Here is a 19,170-nt window from a genome sequence, read left to right on the forward strand (position 1 = left end):
AGCCTTTAAGTAATTGATCGATTGCTGTATTGTATGGGTTTGTAATTAAACTGTTTTCTTGTTCGAACGACAGTGAAACCGATGTCGGCCATTGAGATCGCGTTAGGCGTTTTACGGTCGATCTAGCACGGTCTCAATATCGTTTGGGAGATTTCGCTCGTTCTGCGGCGCGCTTTCGCGACACGCAATCTCGCATTTTGGTTTTTGCCCGCGGAAAAAAGAGGACCGGACGGGTTCTTGTCGGCGTTCCGCGGGAAGAAAGTCCACGATACGGGCACGATACGCGTTATTGTTTATTCCCGAAGCTAAATCGACGTCGCTTTTTCGTCTCGGTTGACCAACGCCGAGGGGGAAGAACCGCGATCGCGATACGAGTGTGATGCCAGATCAGGAAACATCGTTTTTACGCCGAGCTCGTTTGTCGGGCAAGAAACCACCTGCCGCGTTAACCGTCGCCATTATTTTCTTCGGGCACCGTCGTCCATCGGCTGGAACGAATCCCGTTTTCTACGATCGCGAAAATCGTTGCGTTTGGCGTCCACGATCGCATCGATTTTCTTATTTTTCACGAGATTTTAGAGACCAAAATAAGACGAAAACCAAGAATACCAATTTGTTGATCGAGACTCCGTTAAAAAGTTATTAACGTTTGAAGTTACGCCTGTAGAACGGCAATCCGCGAACAGCTGCGTACGCGCGATAGTCGTTCTACAGTCGGAACTTTCAAAGTTTTAAGCGGTCTCATTGCATGGTAGAGCCAAGATCATAGCTCGTTGATAATATATCGATGCGTTTGCAACTTGTTGGGTCGCTAACCCGTTAACAAAGTGGAGGATCGTTGCAACGAGTACTCACAGATGTCTCGTAAGAACCGGTGTCGAAATGGAAAAGCGAGCTCCTTCCGGAGGCTGGGGGCAGCCTATCTTGGTCGATCGGACGTCGCGACGTTCGAACACCGGTTCGTCCGTACGCGCCATCGGCGATCAGGCGACGAAGGAGAGGAATGGCGGTCGGGTAGGAGCAGCAAGATCCGGCAGCCAAGGAATCGGCGCGCAGTAGCAGCGGGCGCGCGCTAGTGTCGGCATCGGTGCTGCTCGTCCCTTTCCATATCCGCCACCTTCCACCTCCTCGTACGCTCACGGACCTCCGAGGGACGACCACGGCCAGAGAGAACCGGTTCCTATCCGCTGGTGGAAAGCGGCACGAGGCGGCGCGAGCTTACCCGGGACACCGGATTTCGTATCGTCCACCGGATACCAAAGACACACCGACATGAGCACACCGGCGTTCGTGGGGTAAGACTTGGATTTTCCCGTAACGTTTGCTAGTTACCCAAAACCGCGTTCGAGCTTCCCGTTGAATGTGACCGGTGGTCCGAGGACCGTCGGTGGTGTTCGTCGCGTCTCTTCGCTGCCAGAAATGGTAGGATAGGCGGAACTGGTTCCTGGTTCGTCGTTCGAAACTATTCGGATTCGTATTTGGAGGATGGTGTAACGGTTCTTTAGTTTCCTTTCTAGACAAACAACATTATGCACAAATAGTTTGGAGTGGCTTGGTAGCCAAGTGCTTTGTAGGAGATCCAGGGGTAACGACGGTCGTCGCGATTTCGGTGACCGAGGTAATTTGCGCAGTTGATTTTCTCTGTTTCCAGGTTGTACGGAAATAGCAGGGAGCTTTTTGGAGCACGTTAGGGGATTGAGAAAGGTCGGGATGTTTTCGCTTCGCGTTCATGGTGTCACGCACTCCGTTATGTTCTGCGTCGTATATTCGTACACCTGTATTGTTCAATTTTCTGTTCGCCAGAAATTCTTTCGTTTACCTATCTATAGTCTATTGTTTGTCGATAGAATCTGTAATACGACTCATAGGATTCTATTCTCGTTCGTGTTGAACACGTTGTCTATCAAACTTCCTCGAATACAAACACAGCCGACCCAATGATCGAGCCATCCATTGATTTCCACGCCGTTTCCTGATTCGCATCGGCGTTTCGAGAGCCTTCGCGTGGAAAATTTTATCTCCCGTTGCTCCGGGCGAGACTCGTTCGAGTCAAAAATGGTAAATCGCGCGGAACTTGTTCTTTGATGATGGCTGTTCTGACGATAGGCCTTGCGACGATTCCAAGAAAGAGCTCCTCGACCTATATTTCGTCGTCGAGGAGGAAAACACCGCGGCGAATTCATCGAAGCGACCAACGGAGGGATTCTCCGCCGAGAACACTCGGATCATTCATATTTCCAAGACCTCGCTGCAACCAGCCCCATCTGTATCGTGTCGTTTTATACGGGTCGATCGTGGCTAAAAATCCAACATCGCCGAAAACAACTCGTTTCATTTATTTGTAACGAGAGAAAGGTAACAGAGACGCGGAGCACCATGTAGGATTATAGAATTCGATGCATCGGAGCAAGAAAAGCTCGGAGGCATGTTTATAGTCGCCACCCACGTCGAGATTCTATATCCAAGCGGATGAGTAATCTCGACGAGCAGCTCGATGAAATAATCGATGCATCCAGACCGTTCGATTACCTCTCGTTTCAAAATTTAAGGTGCAAGATCATCGATCACGGACCAATCCTCCCACCTGTATTTATTTCGCATTTATCTAGCGAATCAAGTGTCCTTTGTTTCGGTCTCGAAGTTCACGTTAATTTTTGCACGAACGTATAATCTCACGGTTAGCCAGGTTCCACCGAGACGCACACCCACGTCCGATCCAGTCTTGGACGTCCCGCTTGGAACGGTCCACGAATTTCTAGGCGAGAACAAAAAAGCAATGTTTTGGACGTTGGTCAGCTGCGCTCGAAATCTTCGTCGCGACGCGCTGGCCATTCCCAAAGCGTCTGGTTCTAGCTTTGCTTTCAAATATCGATCGAAACTCTAAAAATTAAACGTTGGAATACAGGATAGTACAATAATCAAATTGCGATCAGTGTTAGCGACCTTGTCGATACTTCACTATCAAGGTCTTGATAACAGTAATTACAAACTTGACATCCGATGATCGTAGTTGGAAGTATTAGCCAACGTATTAGCCTGCTCATTAATAAGATCCTCGAGTAATCGACTCGACGGGAGTCTGGAACGTTTTACCTAAAATTCACCGAGATCTAACTTCGCGTTTTCACGACCGACGCGAGGATCGTCGAACGTCCGACGCGATGGAAATACACCGACGGGTTTCTAGGTCCACGCCTACGAATCGTCCAATTTTGAACGTCTCGGAACCTTGCTCGCATCCCCGATACGATTCCGATCGTCGCGCGACGCCAAGGCACACGAAACGAACTCGTCATCAGGGAAATTCGCAGGTGTGAATGACCCTTTGATCAAGAAGGTAGAAGAAAATTGTTCATTGCCACGTGCCGCGGTGGACCGACCGACTCGGTGTATTTTTAACGGTGCGTCGTCTATCGTTCACATCGCGCTACCACGCTGGTACACCGGTTTAAACCAAGGGTCGAACGAAACCGTTAAAATTTTTAATTAGTTCGCATAACGATAATTCTCGTCACTGCTCACCTTTCTACTCAGAGGAAATAGTCATAAAGCGATGCGTGTTCGCTTGAACTTGTACTGCACTCGCTTTTGCATACGTTAGTCAACCCAACACCATTCAACTCTGATCATCAATTTTTAACAAAATTTCGCTTTTCTCCGCTGCAAAGGTGGCGTAACCCCTTAACCTACTTTCGTAGAATGATTCAACACAGGTTCCTACTTGCTATCTGTAAAATATTAGACGCAATAACTCGATATTTTTAGACACGTAACACACTTTGTTGTTAAGTGTCCGTGATGCACCGTCGATGAAAGTATTTCTCTATGCTTTCGATGTATACACAACAGGGATTCGATATCGTACGTATCCCCGTTGCAATGGTAAAAAGAACCAAAAAGGTAAAAGAAAATGGTCGGTGAACGGGTCTGAACCCGCGACCTCAAAGCACACGATCTGCCCGCTTACACCGTTTGCGCCACGGTGTTCCGATGACAGAGATTGATATTCGTAGTCTATATAACATGGTATGGTACTTTAATTAATTATATTTCTAAAAGTATTTGAGTTATTACGCTTAATATTTTACATAGCAACGTTCCCTGCATAGCGTTTCTACCATCAGTCTACGTCGGACACGCGGACGTAGTCAAATTAATACGCTCGCGGAAGAAAAATTACACTTTTCGGTGAAACTAGTTTGTTATTTCACGAGCATAAAATTTTAATAATTTCCACGAAGACTTACACGGCTCGAACAAGTAAATAACAAATATGACCACGACATCGCTCTTGTTGGAAAACCCTATATGAATCGACCATAAATGGAGTGTTTGGCGTGCACCCGGCAGTCCTTTGCAGCTCATTTTGTTTGTCTGGCCGACAACCCGTTCACTGTCGATGAACGCTACGCGTCGTTCGAACGGGCCCCTTTTTGCGGGCCCGCGCTTTCTCTTCCGACGCGGCATCGTCTCGCGCGCCTCTTTTTGCGAAACTGCTTTCGCGTCGAGAACACATGTAAAATCATATTCTTTCTATATTCTAGCAAGCTCGAAAACGTGAGCCATACGATCCGTTAACTGTCGTTTTCGATAAAACCTGAACACCTCCAGGAGATTTCTATATGTGGAAACAATTCTTAGCGGAGGCAGAGTTTTATAGCTCGAAGCAGAATCCTACAGATAGGGGCAGATCTCTATAGCCAGAAGCTCATGTTTATTGACGCAGCAAGCCTCCACAGGTGGAAACACATCGCTGTAAGGTCTCCATAACCAGAAACGAATCTCGCAATTGCTAGCAACTGATGTTTTCAATAAGTGAAAACACTGCTTTGTAGTTGGAAACAGATGTCTAGGAGAGCTCTAGAACGGGAATCGCGTACCCGCGCGTTCGTGCTCGGGAATTTGTTATTTTGAAAATACGCGGGTCACTTTGACCGGGCACCGTCAGGTGTCTTATTCGCCTCCGCGGAAAAACCGCGACGTTGAAACCCTAAAAATAAAATAATCGGAAGCATTTTGTGCGGCGCGGTAACGCGCAGGTCGGACCGCGCTAAATTTAACTCTGCCTCGCGTATCTACCTAAATACACTTGTACGCACCACGGCCTGTGTTGGCTGGGTTCCGAGCATCGCGACATCGCGCCTTCGATTCGCCGTGACCGAGCTTTTCCGAGAAAGTCCGGCTTTTGCCAGGGATCGACCACGATTCCGTTCGATCCACCGAAAACTCGGAACCACATCCTTTCCAGGGTGCGTTTCACAGCGGACGACCTGGCAGATCTCGACGATCGTTTGTTAAATCGTAACTCCAATAACGATGCTATCAATTAATATGAATCACGAACCCCTATGGGTAGATATTTATTTTCGTTGAAGCTTAAAGGTTGACGTCTTTGGAAATTTTCTAACAATGTCTAGAACACCAGGCGGTTTATTGCTTCGAACAGTCATTCTCGCATTTCGAATGGAGAACGTGGGGAAACGTTCGATGAGTTCCCCGAGAAAGTCGAACACCCGCCAAGAATTACGATGACGGTGACGTCACGCGTCTGATTCGATGTTAAAATTAGTGGTGGGCTACTCAAGATCGACGCGCCTCGAGAAAGCACCCTCGATGACGCGTGCAAAAAAATCCGCGACGATCGATGCTTCAAGATTTAAAAAGAGAGGCTTAATTGTGTGTTTCGCTTTATGTAATTTATTATGCTAATAATCCCGTTGGAATTTCAGCGCGATGAATAAATAAATAAATAACGGTCGAGCCAATTCTATGTATAAAACTAACGCCACGTGCCACGATCGGCGTGCCAAAATAAAAGCGCCGTTGATACGCGTTGTTCTCCAAAAATACTATTATTAACAACGGCGGATTTTCGAGCAGACCAGAAGTCTGCCGCGGCTTCGTCGAACTCGTTCCAAAGAAAATCTTTTCGCGATAAACTGCACTTTGCGAAACACTTGGAATCGCTTGACGATTAATTTCCTTCGATATTGGATAAAATTTTATGATCGACGCGGAGGAATATTACTTAGTTTCCACTCTTCCTCGAAGAGAAATATTTAGTATTACGTAAGTTCTGCTAAATAGCGTACTCTCGCGTTCTTCTTGTCTTGTACATTTATCTAGTTGATCGCAATTAAGATAGTAAATGGCAGTTTTGAGAGGCGTTGGTAATCTTCTCGCGAAACCTGATTTATTTACGGTCAATCAGTCGGGCCTAAGTTGCGGGGAATTATTTTCAAAAGTTCAATCACCCATCCGACGAAACAGAGAAGCACCGACGGAGTGCGAATAGTAAAAATAAATGTGTATCAATATTGAGTAGATAGTAACTGACTGCTCCTTGAAACCGTTGTAAAAATATCGTCTCTTTAAATAGCGGATCGTCACAATCGTAACTAAACGGTATTTCGTCAGTCGAATAACTGCTGGCCACTTTTCGTGTCACGAAAGTGTTGCACGTTATTAAAAAAAAATAACGAACAACGTCTGCTGTACGATTCGTACAAATAGAACAAATTTTGTGGGATACGTAAATGAAAGTAGCAGAGTATTATTTAGCAATAATTGGACAGAGCATTGGACATTGTTTTCGCTGTTCTGAAGTAGACGATATATCATTTTCTTAAAGTGTGAGGCAGAAATGCGGACCAGTATCGTAACCGTCACAGTTTCGGAAATATCGAGGTGGTAATAATTATAGGACCACCCACTGCGTCCAACGGCGTTCGTGTTATTTTCTACCAGCTCTAATAGACTCTACGAAACCTTCCATCGAAAATAAAACTGAAAAACAAGCCATTCTCTTGATCCCCTTCCAATGTTTTGACGCGTGAAATCGACCGCAAAGAAATTTCCACCACGACATACTCGAACACTCTACTTTTAACGAAATTGCAAGAAAAATCAACAGGGGGGACGTGCCTAAATTTTTCGACGAAAGAAAAATTTTCAAATCGTTCTAAAAAAATTATTTTCAATTGTGGCGGTCAATGGCAATCAATTTTGGTGAATAGACATATCCCCGAATTCTTACCCACTTTCGAGAAATAAATTCGAGAAGTGAAATTTTTCGACAAAATTAAAAAATTTTTAAATCGTTCTGAAAAAATTATTGTCAGTTGCGGGGGTCAGTTTCAATCATTTTTGGTGAATAGATATATCCCCGAAATCATACCCACTTTTGAGAAAAAATTCAAGAAGTGAAATTTTTCGATAAAATTAAAAAATTTTAAATCGCTCTAAAAAAATTATTTTTAATTGTGGCGGTCAATGGCAATCAATTTTGGTGAATAGACATATCCCCGAATTCTTACCCACTTTCGAGAAAAAAATTCGAGAAATGAAATTTTTCGACAAAATTAAAAAATTTAAAATCGTTCTAAAAAAATTATTGTCAGTTGCGGGGGTCAGTTTCAATCATTTTTGGTGAATAGACATATCCCCGAAATCCTACCCACTTTTGAGAAAAAAATTCGAGAAGTGAAATTTTTCGATAAAATTAAAAAATTTTAAATCGCTCTAAAAAAATTATTTTTAATTGTGGCGGTCAATGGCAATCAATTTTGGTGAATAGACATATCCCCGAATTCTTACCCACTTTCGAGAAAAAAATTCGAGAAATGAAATTTTTCGACAAAATTAAAAAATTTAAAATCGTTCTAAAAAAATTATTGTCAGTTGCGGGGGTCAGTTTCAATCATTTTTGGTGAATAGACATATCCCCAAAATCCTACCCACTTTCGAGAAAAAAATTCGAGAAGTGAAATTTTTCGATAAAATTAAAAAATTTTAAATCGCTCTAAAAAAATTATTTTTAATTGTCGGGGTTAATGGTAATCAATTTTGGTGAATAGACATATCCCCGAAATCCTACCCATTTTCGAGAAAAAAATTCGAGAAGTGAAAAATTTTCGACAAAATTAAAAAATTTCAAATGGTTCTAAAAAAATTATTTTCAGTTGCGAGGGTCAATGACTATCAATTTTGGTGAATAGACATATCCCCGAAATCCTACCCATTTTCGAGAAAAAAATTCAAGAAGTGAAATTTTTCGACAAAATTCAAAAATTTCAAATCGTTCTAAAAAAATTATTGTCAGTTGCGGGGGTCAGTTTCAATCATTTTTGGTGAATAGACATACCCTCGAAATCCTACGCACTTTCGAATAAAAGATTCTTTTCCGAAAATATAATGCGTGGCCAGAAATTTCATACGTATGTTTGAAAAATCATAACTTCTGGTCGTATCGACGGATTTTATTACATCGGATGTGAAGTCTACTCGCATACCTCGTCTGTGGAAGAATGGTCGAGTCATCGAAAGATAATTTGCGGTCGTGACAACGTAGGTTACCATTCGTAGCTCGTTCCTTGATAGCTCCAAAAACAGTTCAAACGCAACGATGCGAGTTGCGATAAATAAATCGTGACTCGTTTTCAAGTACATTCGCGCGTGGAAGTGACAAATTTCACCTTGCGTATCGGTGTTCGCTTCGTGCACACGTATTTTTAAACCTGGTTCCTTTATTGTCTCAGCTGGCGGGCTGATACGAATCACGCGGTCGTCGAGCTTTCCACCGAAAACGCTTCGTCTTCTTCACGCTTAGCAGATTCTATTCCCTGAACATTCGAAGGGTTCGTAGGAGTGAAAATGTCCAAAAATAATCGCGTTCCAGAGTACTGTGCACCCTGGTATAATTTGATCAAACCGCAATCGTGTAATTGTATGCCCTGCATCGAAAGAATTACGTCCTCGAAACGGTAATTGGAACGCAACCACCGACACGATCGTAAAGCCGTCGAAACGACGCGTTTTGACAGCGGTCCGTACACCGGTATGTTCGCAAATACCGCGTGGTTCACGTAGGTGCACTAAAATACCAATACGAGCAATGTGACTCAACGTTCGAGTAACTGCGTTCCACAGATAAGGCAGGTATGCGATTCGGCGTGAGCGAATCTTGCCTTGTATCTTTCGGTGGATATTCCACGTGTGTGTTCCTCTTATTGATACTCCTCCGAACGATCCTGAATGGTGTAATTGCATTCAACGGCAAGCTCGTACCGAATTCTTCACCGAACAACGCGCTCTTTATAACAAATCCAACAAAAAATACAATCTTACTAAAAAAAGATACTTTCTCTTGCACGTTTTTATTTCTACAACTCAATACGTATGTACATACGATTCAGGCCCGCGATTAATGAAACGTGTTCTCTTTGCAGGAATTCGGACGGTCTAGTGACAGGTACGTATATTCACGTCGAGTATAGTAATTATTTATAATTCTCGTGATTTTCGTTGCTTGCGAAACGGTCGGGAACAGGGACACCGTAAAACGCAACGCGCGCAAATAATGACTCAAGGAAAAAGATTCCATCGATCACCGTTGACTCTGGATTTAGAAATTCGTGTAAATTCACTGACCCGGCCGGACGTGGTCTCGTAGTCGTAAACCCGCGGTCGCCGCTAACAGATTTTCAATCTAACGAGATAAAAGAGTCGAAGACCGCACGGTAAGTCTTGGGCAAACACAGCGGCGTCGAACGCGCGAAAGAGCAACGCAAAGGACACGGAGGGCTCGCATACCTGGGCCCTCGTTAGCATTCCACTAAAACGCTAATCGTTCCAGGACTTTGTCCCGCGCCACCTCCGCCTCCCCCGCCGCCTCCAGCACCTGGTCAGGTGCCGGCAATGAGGATCAACACCGTCGAGGTAAGTCGAGAGCCCCGACAGTTCGCGTTCGTCGCTCGTCGCGAGCGAGTCCCATCGGTTCGAACGACGCACAAACGATAAGAAACTTCGCGTTTTCGATTTCTCCGTGGATCCGTCTTTGCTGAGCGTACGGAAAATGGTGAGGAACTGGTCGAAGTTACTCGCGTTGCGAAACGTATTTGGAGAAACGAAGACAAATATTTGATTCGGGTGAAGTAAATTTAATTTCGTTCGGCGACGGTTGTCGAAAGCCTTGAGAGATAAAGTAACGACATGTTCTGCATGCGATCGACGACGTTAGCTCGAAGCCTCGGTAGATAAACATAATTCGACGTATGATTCACGCTCGTGTTTACGTTCGACGTGTTCAAAAATGTTGGGGCAAGGAATGTTTAAAGTTGGAAACGGATATTTCGAATACCTTCGTTTTGAAATCGACGAACGTTGCAGGCATTAATTTTGCTTGCATCCGCAGGCGCCAGGGATAAGGAGGCCCCAGATCGCCAACAACGATGCCTACGAGCCACCGGCGGCCATTCAGAACGCTATGCTGACGAAAGATAAGAAACCGTTCACCTACACGCCGGGTATGGGCGGGAAGCTGGACCTTTCTCAGATCCGGAGCCCGCGAATGGCGCGCAGAGTGGCGAAAAACGCGAACGACGAGGGCATCGAAGGCCCCCCGAAATCGGCACTCGAGCCGAAACCGACCCCAGCGACGAACGCCGGGGCAAATTTGTTCGTTCAGCCCCAAGTGGCGATCCCAGTCTTCCCGACCAATATTCCGCCCCAACCCTCTGCTGTCAGGACGCCCCCGACACCGACCGCCAACAGGATCCCCTCCATCGGTGAGCGGATTTCGATTCTTCAAATGAATTATTTAATTGTTCGAAAATTTATGTTACCCTTTATAAGTTCATTATTTTTTAAATGTTTCGAAGGAAAGTTGATTTCCATTTAGCAATTTAATAAAAATCGACATTAAGTCAAATAATTCAGTTGAGATTGTGGGATTCAAAGGGTCAAAGGGATTCTGTTTTATAAATCTACGTCCCCCGAAAGTTCCAGCCAAAGCAGAGACCAAAGCGACGCCCGTGGTGACGATTCCGGTTCAACCGAGCAGTCCGGAGAGCCCGAGTACGCCGACCCAGGTGACCCTGGCGAAGGCGCCGACGCCCTGGCTCCAGAACAAGAACAAACCGCAGGAGGAATTACCTGAGTGGGCAAAACGTTCGAGCAAGCAGAGCTCGTCGCCGGACAGCCCCACGTCGCCGCCTGTTTACGCGCCGGTTCAGCAAACTCAGCAACAACCGTCGTCGCCGCCCCAGTGGCCGCAGACTCAGCAGAAACAGCAGCCTATTCAGCAGAGGCCGGTCTCTCAGCAGCCTCAGCAATACCAATACCAGCAGCAACAACAGCCTCAGCAGTTTGGCCAACAGCAACCACAGAAACGCCCGTTCTCCAGTCCTGCGGGCACTCAACAGAACAATCAAGAACGCGTGATACCGATTCGCGTAAGTTTTTCTTTTTATCGAAACGACGCGTTTGTCGTTGCATGTCGCGCGATTAATCGGCGATTTGTTATGCCTAGATCGAGGACAGACCGTCCGTGTTCGACGCGAAACACGAGCAGGGCCATCATCAGTTCAAGCAACCGAGTCCTCACCATCAACAGCGATGGGGGCAGCCGCCGCCGGTTCAGAATCAAGTCCAAAATCAAGTGCAACAGCAGCCTATACCGTCGACGGGTGGTAGCTTCATCATACCCATCATGGTCGAAAGCAACGACAAGAAACCTACCGGGGTACCAGCCTCGAACGTCGTGTACTCTCAACCGATGGTCAAAAATAACGGACCGAACGTCGAGAATCAGACTGTAAAAGTGTGAGTTATCAGAGACCCAGGAATCTAAATCTTGGTGTAATTAGAAGTTGAAAATGTTCGTCGATCTATTGTCGATAGAATACAGCAACGTGGGCCAGCGCCAGCTCTACAGTCGGATTCGGGACCAGTTCAGTCTCGATCGTTCCGTGTTCTCCAAAAGATCACCGACACGGACGCGCCGAACGACGTCGATCCAGAACAGATTCGTAAACTACAGTTGTCGGAGGACGACAGGATCTTCGTGAACAAAATCAAGGAACAAAGTACGATCGTAAGAGCGGTGAATTTTTAGTTTGTTTCTGGTACTTCGTTGCAACCGAGTTTTCTTACAGTCGACAACGACACTTCCCTCCATCACGAGGAGAATCCTCGATACCGCGGCGCGGCGATACCGTCCCGTGCTTTTCGCTTCTTGCAAAACATGACTGACTCCAGCGACGTCCTCGTCCCGCCTACGAGTACGTTATATTATCTATTTCGAGCGTGAAAATTGCGGATAGAAGGTATTAAGTACGAATAACGTGTTACAGCTCCACGGCCACCGTCCGCCATAAACAAGAGGCAGAATAGAAATTCAAAGAATTTTGGTGAGTAAATCTTATCGATTCGAGGGTTCGAGTTTGTTTTTACACCGAACGATCAACTTTGCAGAGGAAATGCAAGCGAACCTCCCACCGAGCGAGCAACAGGTTCTGGAACCAAAGAAATACATGGGCAGCGCGATCCCGTCGAGATCGTTCAGGATATTGCAAGCAATGACGGCGCCGGAGAGTGTCGGTGAGTATCGACAGAGGAAAATCGAACCGTCGAATCACCTAAATACGTAATCCGTTCGGGCGTACACACGTCATATTTCACGCAAGAAAAAACCAAACACGCTACTCGTCCATGAGATTAATCGCAAAAAGCTTCTATTGACCCTTTTGTACATTAATGTTCGGTGACAAGCGTCTCACCATTCTAACGAATGATTAAACTGAAAAAATAATCATTGCGTGCCGTCGCTGGAACATTCCCGAATCCTGTGTTCACAGGAATAACGAAAATTCCTTGGGCGTTTGGGTCCGATTTCTGGGCAGAGAGCGTGAGAAACGTTCGCGGGTCCCCTCGATCGCGAATCATTATCGCGAAAACTGAACGAAGGCGAAATCACAGCAATGTGCAATTTTCGATACTCAAATTACGACACAGTGTGTCGAGCAACGAGACATATTTTTTTTTCTTTCGGTGTACATGAAACGCGATCATTATTAGGGGTGACTCTAAGTGCGAGTTATTCGAAACGTAACGTAAACACTGTTCAGCAGGTGAATCATGGATCTATTTCGATCGACTCGATAGTATCGTAGTACTATTCCTTGATCCGTCCGTTTGTCGTCGTACGTTTGACTCGATATAGCCACGTCGTACACGAATAGTCTCTAGATATTAATACGGAAGCATCGCAAGCTACGAATGGACTGGGTACTTAACCGGGAATGTTGCATGTTAGATTAATGATTTCACATGTTTACTATCGCTGGGATTTATTACAATTACAAGTGATCACTTGCATGTATCTGGATACGAATATTTTGGACACCTGATACAGGACAGAATCGTCGAGTAACGATGTTAACGATGAACTTTCGAATCTATCTTGATGAAATACTTGCACGAGATCTTGCGCGTTATGAATGGATTTATCTTTTCAATGTTTCGTCAAATACTTCGAGATAAATCGATGCATGATGTTACCAAATTCTATTCTCGTGAAACGATATTTCCTTAAGATAGATTAAGGCAAACAGAGTTACACTGTTGAAAAAAGAAAAATAGTACCTCGACACAACTCCGTCCAGAATATTACGAGCATGTTTTCCTTCTCGAACGTAATCGTCGCTTAACACGGAGAAATGCCGTTCAATTCGTGTATTCTTCCGTCGGAGATCATCGACCAGCTGGTTTTGCGTTGACGAAATTTTCGATGATTTTCCTTTGAACACAGGATCAGACGTTTTTTTCTTTCTCGTAACAGTCCGATTACACGTCGCTTATCCTTGCCGTCAGATGCTCCAGTTCCGTGTCACCTCGCTTATCTATTCGGTTTCTAGTTATCAGAAATTCGTCCGCGTTAGACATTTACCTCGTACGCGTTGCAACAGGAACAATTGCGAAAGTTTCGGTTATGTTCGATCGAGATATATCTTAAAGCGTTTATCGAGGGTTTCGAGCGTACTTGCAGCGTACTTGATCCGGTCTCTAGCTTCAAGTACCGCGTGCAAAGTATTCGTGAGGCCTGCCGATCGTGGGGATCGCGATGTAAATGTCTACCGTGCGTCCTTCCACCGTTCTGATTCAGACGCTTCGAAGACGTGCGCGGGGGGAAAAAAAACCAAAACGAAACCGGAAAATGGGAGGAAAAAAGGAACGATCGAAAACAAAAAAAAAAAAATACAGTAAGAAAGGAAAGAACGCAAGACCACACCACACCCCCCAAAATGGGAACAGTTGAACTTGTCTGAATGCATTGTGCTGTTTGTTGTAGCCACGCAAGAAAATCGTCAAGCAGATTACACCTGCCAAACAGAGAATAACGTGCCGGGCAATCAGCAGGGTGTCTTTCTCCCTCCTTGTCCTTCATTTTGGAGTCCCGAGGGTGGCTGGTGGGGCTACTATCCTCTCCCTTATCCCGGCGCCGCGAACGACTCCTATCCCTGTCACGCCGACAACACGGCCTACATTTACTTCCCGATATATAATCAGAATTACACAGGTTATCCGCCTTGCGATCCGACGAGCACCGGTAAAACAACGTTCGCCGGTGTTTATCCGACGTGCGTTGTTCCCGCGCCTCCGCAAACCGATAACACTTGCGATCAAGTGGCCAATAATGAACTGACAGCGAATGTTCCGGATAACAAAAGCAACGGAACGAAAGCATCGAAGGACACGGGGGTTTCGAACGGTCTGCCCCGATGGGGCAGAGCGAACAGTATGTCCAGAACCGCGAGCACCAACAGCAAGGACAGCGATTGCACCACAGCGATGAACATAACCGACGAGGAGGAGATCCCAGAGACGATGATCGCGTTGGAAACTAACGGGGACGTCGAGGAGCCGAATCGTTTGGAGACGAAGACTAACGGTAGCCTGAACGTCGCTGTACCCAATTACACTTACATAGACACCAGCGATTCTAGCGACGAAACCGACTCGGAGTCGCAGACCGACAACGAGTCCGTCGTCGAGTCGTCGAAGAGCAGCAGCGATAACAACGCCGAGGACACGTCCTCCGACGACTCTGACTCCGATTCCTACCTGGCCTACTCCACCGGGTTGAATCCTCACGAGAGGAACGCGACCAGGGCCAAGGAGCCCTGCGACGACAAACACGAGTCTTCGTCCTCGTCCGAGAGGAACGTCACCGACTGCGATTCCGACACGGAGGAGCAGACGGAACGCGACCCGGGGAAGACCGACGCGTCCGCGTTCCCTCATCAGCTGAGCGTCATCTACGAGGACGTGGAGCACGCGGAGTCGGAGAGTCCTCGGCCGTTCGAAGCTACCGACGATCCTCCCGACGAGACCGACACCACCACCGTCAGCGTCAGCCTACCCTTGAGGTTCAAGTTCTCCGTGTCGGAGAACAACGAGGACGTCACCACGGTGATCGTTGGAGATAGTACCATCAAGCCCGAGAGACCCTGTGTCAAAGAGGACGCTCGAGGTACGAGGAACCAGGACGTGTCGGCGAATTTTCTCGTGAAAAATACGTCCGATGAGAAACGCAAAGCGAAGAACCAGAGGACAACGGAGGCCAAGGCGGAGAAGAACGAGGAGCCAGTGGTGCCCCACGTGAACTTCACTCTGAGGAAGATACCGACCAGGCTGGGCAGGATCAACGTGGAGGAGACGGTCGAGACGGAGTTCACGATCAGGTCGAGGAAAACGGAGGACGATTCGAGCAAGGACAGGGACACGAACGTTACGGAGATCGAGGCGAACGACTTGGAGGCTCGCGATTACAACAAGAACGTCCTGAAACCGGAAGTGGTAGTCTCGGAGTGCAAGTGGACCGCAGAGCCCGACAAAGACGCGAACTTGCAACGGAAGAAGAGGTCGCGAGAGTGCAACGGGGAGGAAGAGAAAACGAACAGAGAGCCGAAGCATCTGCTGAGCGTGCAGAACTCGCGCGAGGAGACGGACGACGAGGACAGTGGCGTCACGTCCGACATGAGTCGGATGATCTCCGAGGTGGACACCGACTCGGAGTGCACCTCGTCGAAGAACATCAGAAAGTACCAGAGGACCCAGACGCACTCTAGGCTGTTCAAGCTATTGAACGAGGACTCGGTGCTATCGGAGAACGCAGAGAAGACGAACGATTCGGCTATCGGTAGGGAGTATCTTAGCCTGCCTCTGAAGAACGGCTTCAGCTACGACGAGAGCTATTGTTCGAATTATTCCAGCGGCCTGACCTCGCCGGACTACTCGCCCGTCTGCGAGCAGTCCTGGCGGAGGCTCCACGAGGCGGAAAACGCCAGTTCGTTGGCGAGCCAAAGGGTGCCGGACCAGAACGGAGACGGGTTCCGTCACCCTCCGACGCGACAGGAGCGCGTCGTCGCCAAGGAGGACGCCTATTATCAGGCCTGGAAGACGAGCAAGTCCCCGAATGTTTCCAATCACGACGCGGTCCCGTCGCTGGCCTTCAAGGCCCTCGAGAGCAACAGACCACCGTGGGCCTACAAGGTGAACGTCCTCTGTCCGCGGATCAAGAGCACCAAGAGCGTGCCCCAGGCGTTGCAAACGCGGAGAACCACCGATTCCCCGACCATAATCGATCCCACGTCCAACGTGAACCTAAGAGCCGACCATTGCTGATGGCCCGGGCCAGAATGAGGCCGTGTTTGGCCGCGAGCAACCGGTCCACGGAACGAGCCTCGCGCAACTTTTCTCTAGATTCGCAAGACTGGGCTGACTATGCCCGGGGGGGCTACGCAGGCTACGTGGTTTTTTTTTCTATCGGTACATATATCGTTTCCATAATACTCATCTATCGCTCTGTCTATCTACTTTATTTCAGTTTTTTTTTTTTCTTCGATTTTGAATTTTTCTTTTTTTTTTTTTTTTTGTTCACTTTGTTTCATCTATCACCTCCTTCTTCTGTACTCGCCAGGGTGAACCGTTGCAATATCGGTTTCGGTTCTCGAAACTGTTACGGGGACCGAGAAATGTTATAGTTGGTAGATTTATAGTTTCGATAGAAACGTTGTAGAACTTCGAGAGATTCAATTTCCTTATATAACATCTGTCTATTTAACTGTCTGTCGTGTATAATGCGTTAATATTCCTCCAAAGGTGTAATAAATAAATAATTTAGTGTCGCCTTGTACGTACACAGAACCGTAACCAAGCTCGATACAGACTGGAACCGATATATCCGTAACAATTATGACATTTCGTCGGTTCCCATAACTATTTTGATCCGGAATCGATACGTAACAGTTCAAAACAGTTATTTTCGGAACCGTTTCAACCAATGCTCGCATCTCTCTCGTTTGCGTCGCCCTCGATGGGCGCAAACGTGTCCCGTCCACGGGTGATCGTTTTGTTTTAATTTTTATTTTTTTTCTCACTGTTGTTTCGAGCATCACTTCGCGAATCTACCTCCATCCTGTTAGTACTTTTTGTACCTTTTTTTATTTTTTTTTTTCGCTGAAATGTGTCACTAACCAGCGTCGAACGTCGCCTCGACGCGGCTAGGTTTGTTTTTTCTGTTGGACCGATTAATTCTTCGAGTTTATTGTTTGTTTTTCTTTTTTTTTTTTTTTTTGCGGAAGTGTTTTGCGAACAGTGAAATATCCACGCTTGACAAGTTTGATGATTAACGTTTTCTTTTCTCTTTTAGAATGTAAACGCGTTTGGCCTTAGATTACCGAATGCAAAAATGTTACAAAAATATCGTGTAAAAGGTGTTCTCTGCGATATAATACGAAAGCAAATATGTGGTCTCGTTTGAAAAACCCAAGGGAACCTTAACTTCTTTGTGAAAACAAACTGTTTTTTAAATTTTTATTATCCTCGTCTGTTACGCGCTCGATGGCAATCAATTTTTCTCAAAATTTTTGTCGAATGATTGAAGAATCGTGCATCGTGTTGCAGGATACACACCGTAGATAGTAAAAGCGGTCGCGTTGGATGTTTTATGCATGCTAGATCGTGCGTTTGTGTACTATCAGCTACGATGCATCTTGCGATACAAATAACATAGGAATCGTTGTTACTCGGATATGGTGTTTGTAATTTGCAGCAACCGTTGATATGCATGCGCAATTCACTGTACTAACGTCTCATTCACGCAACGAAATATCCGTGCGAAAAAGCGTTAAATCGCTAACAAACAAGTTATCGTTGACGATTGCAGTAACGATCGATCGTTGATTTTCAATCGATAGCAACCACTCCGGTAGCTGCTCGCCAAAGTAATCACACGCTTTGAATAAATTGCACATTAATGTAATTTGCTGCCTTGGTCGATTCTATTTTACAAACGAAATCGTCATTCGCGCGGTTACCGCCAGAAACGGACACTATATCGTCGTCGTTATCTGTGGCACAATTACGATCGGTTCGAAGGAGAGAATCCAACAATACGATCAGCAAAATGGAAGAATCCTCCTTGTCGGTTCTTTCTTCGATCCGATCATAGACTCGAACAACGCACGGAATTGTTTCTGGCGTAGAACGATTTTTTCGCTCGAGGAAACAGACCGCAGGGAAACTGAATTAAGCGTCTTAACATGCTCGCCAGTATTTCGTAGGAGCGCAATCTTGTACGAAACTCGACCGTGAATATGGAAATAAATCTTAATGATCGTTTCTCTCGCTTTTCAGGTCCCGATGCAACTGATTACTGATCAAAGGCGGGCACCAACCTTAGGAAACATGGCATTGCTAGTGTGTTTTCTCTTTTCTTTTATTATTTTTTATTTTGTTTACAACGACGATCCGTAACAATTGTTTACACGACGGCTATCGATGGTCGCGATTCTGCTAACGATACCTTCCCAGTAATCTCGTCGTCGTCCATCGCGCTCGTTGCCCGATAGATTTCGTCCTCCTTGATTCTTTTTATTTCCCCCCTCTTTTTTTTTTTTGTCATAATCCCCACCGGTGTGTGCACATTGCTAAGGGATGAACATTTTTCGCGGAACGATTATCTATATCGTCGGTGTCGATCGACGGCCGAGCAACCCGAACCCAAATCACGCGGTTTGTTTAAGTAGAATCAATGCCTCGTTGTGACACTCGTGTACCAATATTTTCGTTTAGAGAGAAAAGAGATCGACGCGATGTAACCGGCTAAAAGTATGTTTGTATCGATACTGTCGTTACCTCGATCTGTCATTGTGCTATTTATGTAAGTTGTGTAAAATAAATTATTTGTAAAGATCGCCTTAATTTTTACTTCGTATAAATCTAAATGGTTTTCTTTGTCCATGTACATATTACAAAAATAAACTTAATCTAAAGCTTATTTTTATAATAAAAAAATTAATAAGTTCCGCTACAAATATATCGAGCTGT

At 46.0% G+C, this 19,170-nt stretch overlaps 1 protein-coding gene across 1 annotated transcript; it reads left to right on the top strand.

The window, feature by feature from the left end:
• Positions 1–937: 937 nt before the first annotated feature.
• Positions 938–19,036, top strand: LOC122395756. Its single transcript, XM_043393598.1, is given in 13 exon segments — positions 938–1,295; positions 9,228–9,250; positions 9,635–9,717; positions 10,193–10,565; positions 10,738–11,231; positions 11,309–11,601; positions 11,680–11,864; positions 11,934–12,059; positions 12,132–12,188; positions 12,253–12,378; positions 14,129–16,332; positions 18,478–18,516; positions 18,518–19,036. Coding segments are annotated over 13 exon segments (4,050 nt in total). The 5' UTR covers positions 938–1,272; the 3' UTR covers positions 18,542–19,036.
• The last annotated feature ends 134 nt before the right edge of the window (positions 19,037–19,170 follow it).

This window comes from Colletes gigas, unplaced genomic scaffold (assembly GCF_013123115.1).
Source record: "Colletes gigas isolate AHSC1104 unplaced genomic scaffold, ASM1312311v1 Colletes_gigas_Sc00006, whole genome shotgun sequence".
Lineage (NCBI taxonomy): Eukaryota > Metazoa > Arthropoda > Insecta > Hymenoptera > Colletidae > Colletes > Colletes gigas.